This window comes from Sinocyclocheilus rhinocerous, unplaced genomic scaffold, assembly GCF_001515625.1.
Source record: "Sinocyclocheilus rhinocerous isolate Xijiao unplaced genomic scaffold, SAMN03320098_v1.1 scaffold938, whole genome shotgun sequence".
In the NCBI taxonomy this organism is placed as follows: Eukaryota; Metazoa; Chordata; class Actinopteri; order Cypriniformes; family Cyprinidae; genus Sinocyclocheilus; species Sinocyclocheilus rhinocerous.
The window spans coordinates 352,055-357,562 of NW_015665007.1; the positions used below are offsets into that span (position 1 = coordinate 352,055).

Consider the following 5,508-nt stretch of genomic DNA (forward strand, 5'->3'; position numbering starts at 1 on the left):
TTGTCAAACGTGGACATTTAAACATTGAAAATATCACGTGAAACAATACTGCAACACCAAAAGAAAAATCGAATTAACAGGTCAACGAAAAACATTATGCACGTCAAACTACAGAGAAAAAAATATATACAAACGATAGCCTATTTTTGTCAAATTGTAATACAGATTTTAAAACGATAATGAAAATGAAACTTTTAAATATATATATCAAATTATACATCTTAAATATTCTATTCTCAAACTTAGCCTATAAAATGACATTATTTCTGATAAAAAGAAAATAGCCTAAATAATAACAGGCATAATCTGTATCTAATAAGAAAAGCAGGAAAGCCGTATATGTCGCGAATAAACCTGTATCTTCTCCCTCCAAAGTGTAGGTGTGTTTCCACCAGACGAGTTGGTTGTGTATAAAAGCGGAGGATTAATCTGTCGTCAAAAAACTGAAGGCAGTGACGACTCGGGCCGTGATTGGACGAGCTCCTCTCAAACCCTCCCTTTATAATTTCTCAGGAGTGAGTTCGGAGTCTTAAACACACCAACACAGCTAGGACACACTTAAGAGCACCCTGCACTTTCCAACCCCTATTGCAAACAGAGAAAAGACACCGCACGTGGATACAAGAGGTTTGCTGAACTACTGATCCGTGCGTATGGACTTTTAAATGCTGAATTAGAGCAAGGGGTTTGACTTTTTTTGTTGGTCGCAATTGAAAACAGAAGCTGATGATTTAACTGTCCGACTCTGTGCATGTGCTCAACGCACAAATAAAAAAGCTTATTTTTTAATTCATAATCCATTTTTTTCCTCTAAATAGTCCACTTTCTTCTCTAAAATTGGCTCCTGTACAAACAGCCGCGTTGGATCCCTCGGGTTACTGCGAGACTCCGGTGTACAACCCGGATCTCTGTCCAAATATGATCGCCGCCCAGGCCAAGCTGGTGTATCATCTCAATAAATACTACAACGAGAAATGCCAGTCTCGGAAAGCGGCCATCTCCAAGACCATCCGGGAGGTGTGCAAGGTGGTCTCAGATGTCCTGAAGGAGGTGGAGGTCCAGGAGCCTCGCTTTATCAGCTCCTTAAACGAAATGGATAACCGCTTCGAGGGGCTCGAGGTCATCTCCCCAACAGAATTCGAGGTGGTCCTGTATCTGAACCAGATGGGGGTCTTCAACTTCGTGGACGACGGCTCTCTGCCGGGCTGCGCCGTGCTGAAGCTAAGCGACGGGCGGAAGAGAAGTATGTCCCTCTGGGTCGAGTTCATCACGGCTTCGGGATACCTGTCCGCGCGCAAGATCCGCTCCAGGTTCCAGACGCTCGTGGCGCAGGCGGTGGATAAGTGCAGCTATAGGGACGTGGTTAAAATGATCGCGGACACCAGCGAGGTGAAATTACGCATCAGAGACAGATACGTGGTTCAGATCACCCCCGCGTTCAAGTGCACCGGCATATGGCCGCGCAGCGCTGCCCACTGGCCGATGCCGCACGTCCCGTGGCCTGGTCCGAACAGGGTGGCAGAAGTCAAAGCCGAGGGTTTCAATCTCTTATCGAAGGAGTGTTACTCGTTAAACGGGAAGCAGAGCTCGGCGGAGAGTGATGCCTGGGTGTTGCAGTTCGCCGAAGCGGAGAACCGACTGCTCCTGGGAGGGTGCAGGAAGAAATGCCTGTCCCTGCTCAAGACGTTGCGCGACCGTCACCTTGAACTACCCGGGCAGCCTCTCAACAACTACCACATGAAAACTCTTGTGTCTTACGAGTGCGAAAAACACCCGCGCGAGTCGGACTGGGACGAGAACTGCCTCGGGGATCGACTGAACGGGATTTTATTGCAGCTCATTTCGTGCTTGCAGTGCAGGAGATGCCCCCATTATTTTCTGCCAAGCCTAGACCTTTTCCAAGGAAAGCCACATTCGGGCCTTGAAAACGCTGCCAAACAGACTTGGCGAATGGCGAGAGAAATTCTAACCAACCCTAAAAGCCTGGAGAAACTCTGAGGTAAAAAAAATAAATAAACGGCATGTTTGTGAATAGGAGGTCTGACCGATCAAAGTTCTGAGGCCTAGACGATGCTAATCAGGAACTCTTCCACAAAATGGTCACTGTTGAAACCAACCCATGTTGTAAAAATATTTTAGAGAGCTCCGTTTAAAAATGCTTCACGTGACATTAATGTGTCTTAAGGAGGGAGCAAATTGTATCAACAATCAAAATGAATGGTGACCTGTCAGTATTACTGTTTCTTTCTTTTCTTTTTACGAGCCCTGCCCAACAGCACGTTTTACCTAAACAAAGCTACGTGACAGAATACAACTTGTACATTTTATACTGTAAATAGACACATTTGTAGATTGTGAATCCAGTGGTCTGCAGTTGTGAATGTTGTTCTGTGACACGTAAATAGAAGTATCATTTCACCTGTTTTAACATTCGCCTGGATTATTTCTGAAGAGAGAAAGAGGAAAAAAACATTTAGACCTTCATCAGCGATTTAATCTATTGTCAATGACAAATTTCTAAAGTTTACATTTTAATGGTACTATTTGTTACGTTCCCGAACATTCCATACGCATACTTGAATTCTTATTTAAAGTATATTCGACCGTTTTTGTTTGTACCTTGCTTACCTGATAAAAGGCTGAAATTGAGAATATATATATATGAACAAATATACCTGAAAATAATGCACTTGAAATACACTGGAATATAACATTTTGTGATTTGATTTTGTTTTATATCTGTCTCTGAGTTTATTTAAAGAGTTAATAAAAACAAATTAATATTTGTGTCCAAATAATGATTCATGATGCATAAACATTGCAGCGTAAGAAAAGGCACGATTTTTGGGGATCTTTGAGCATCTGGATCTTTGGCATAAAAATGACACGATGTAGCCTGATTCTTACAAAATAATAAAAAAACAAAAACGGGGAAAACACCAAAAGAAAGTTTTTGGTTTTTCACCAAAACAGAAAAACTTTTTCCTATGAACAGTGTTGTTGAGCGAAGGATAAAGATTAACTGAAATATGAACTATAACATCCGCCGTTGCGCTTTCCAGCAAATATTACAAACGAATGTGATCAGTATATTTTGATTATATAAAAACAATCTGTGCAGTAACAAAGCAGGACCTTAAATCGAATATATATATATATACACACACACACACACACACACACACACATACATACATACATTCATACACACACATAAAAATGAATGCAAAATTGAGTAGCCGATGAATAAAACCACAAGTATCCTCTTTGTTGGCCCCAACACAACACCTATTAATTCAAACAATTCCAAATACTATGTTGTTAACAGTGGAGGAAGAGTAGGAAATAAGCCAGTTTTAATCACATTTCTCTTATAAGGAGTTATGCTGAACGAATAAAAATGTTGTGTAATTGCAAATAATTCGACAAGGCAACATATCGCTTCACCTGTGAAAAACTAGTGAGCCCTTTAATCCGAATCAAGGCCCTCTCATGCACTGAAAAAAATGCTACTAAATTTTTTTAAGGTAAGTGGTCGCAAATAATTTATTTTAGCTACATTTAATTAAAAAAATATGTTGAAAGTTAGTCAAATAAATTTGTTTATTTAAATGTAGCTAAAACAAATTGATTGCAACCACTTACCTTAAATTTGTTTTAGTAAATTCAATGAATCATTTTTTTCAGTGTGTAAACTAACACGTTTAATAGAGAAAGAGGCAATGTGGCCTAGAGGGACACTTGTGAATCCAGAGACAATACAGCATTAATCCAATGCGCAGAGAGGATTAGCGCGAAAACCTTCAGAGACCTTTAAAAAATTGGGATCAAACAAAAATACGTTCATATTACATAATCAGAGCGATCAGGTTTCACATCTCTAATCTCATCTGCCGCTGGGACTGGACCGTTTCTCGATCGTGTAAAACCATATGAACGACATTTATCGATGCTTCTAAATATTAGCTATAGGCCCAGCCTATGTACGATACTATAGGCTACAATACTATACTATACTATACTATACTATAGGCCTACTATATAGCTACTATACTATACTATAGCATACTATATTTTACGATAGCCCCCCCCCCAAAATAAATAAATAAATAAATAAATAAAAATAAAAGTTACAAAAAATAAAATTACAAAATAAATAAAAAATAGTAGTAATAATAATAATAATAACGACTGTTACGTGTAACTTTTCCTGTTAAGCCTATTTGATTAATTTGTATTGCCGGTGTTCAAGTGATGTAGCGTTGATTTCAGAATACTAGTGAGGATTAGCAGATTATCATGTTGGAATGAAACGGGTGCAGTTGTACTCAGCAAATCTGAGCTGCATGCAGTCGGGTCGCGCACGCTCTGTCCTGACGTCAGCTGTTAATAAGACTGCCTCGCGCTATCGACTGTGATTTCACTGGAGTGTGGCGAGACAAAGGCATGCTGGGAAAATAGATGATTGTTCTCTCTGTCACTACATGGGCCCTAATAAGAATATGAAAATAAGACCATTTTTTGTTTGATCATAGTACAAACGTAGGCTAGATGTGAAATAGATTAATAGAGTATAAAGCAGATATAACTGGTACAGGTAAAATGTTAATACGGTGGTCTAATATGTAACCACACACACACACATGAGAGAGCGTGTGTGAAAGAGAAAAAAAATCAGTATCAAATCTCTTTAACATCACACCTATTCTGTCTATGTTTAGCTGACAGCTCCTGTACTCTTATTGGCTGCAGGCAAACTGAGCCCTTCCCATTGGCTGTGAGAAGGCTGATGTTGATTGGCCTATTGTTTACGCTGCGCTCATTAGCACTAGCATTAGCGTGTAGGCCTGATGTCAAAATAGAAACAGAGCACACAGCATACTGACACAGATGGCACAGCTCCCATTGTGGCAAAGATACACAATTCAGATAACAGAGATCAACTATAGTAAAACAAACATATGCATAAACACACATCTTTAAAAACTAAATGTTGAGCAAATAAAATGATTGTTAAAACAGGTCACAACACAAGGCTACCTGCAATGAGTCAAAAATAGCCAACATACTGAATAAAACAAATTTAGGAATAGTCATCCACAAATACTGCACAAACCTTCAGTGGCAGATAATTAATGGTTTCCACTGATTTTTTTTTTTTCAACATAAATTTACTAAAGTTGTCTTTAAAATAATCAGTACTTTAAAGTATTGTAAATACAAAGTGCTGGAAATACAAAATCAAAGTGCTGGAAATACAATATCAGTGCATTTGATGCTTTATATTAATCTATTTAATGGTGCTCATTTAACATTTCAGGAATTTATAAGCTGTGCCAGGATTTATGATTAATTGCATTCCAGTAAAATGACTTTTTATATCGATGGAAGAAAAACAAGAGCAGGAACACACCAGTCTGCATTCCTGCACTCCGAATTGGCTTATATTGGTGGGAACATATTAAAGGTAATTGAGGCAATCCTTGATGAATTCCTACAGAGTCAAAA

General features: G+C 39.0%; 1 protein-coding gene across 1 annotated transcript; it reads left to right on the plus strand.

Moving 5' to 3' along the window:
* Positions 1–280: 280 nt before the first annotated feature.
* On the plus strand, positions 281–2,949 carry LOC107730834 (protein mab-21-like 1). Its single transcript, XM_016541769.1, has one exon. The coding sequence runs from the start codon at positions 919–921 to the stop codon at positions 1,996–1,998; it is 1,080 nt and encodes a 359-aa protein (XP_016397255.1). The 5' UTR covers positions 281–918; the 3' UTR covers positions 1,999–2,949.
* Positions 2,950–5,508: the final 2,559 nt, after the last annotated feature.

What these genes read in the sequence shown, in the direction of transcription:
- LOC107730834 (XM_016541769.1), top strand. Translation starts at nt 919, where the DNA reads ATGATCGCCGCCCAGGCCAAGCTGGTGTATCATCTCAATAAATACTAC.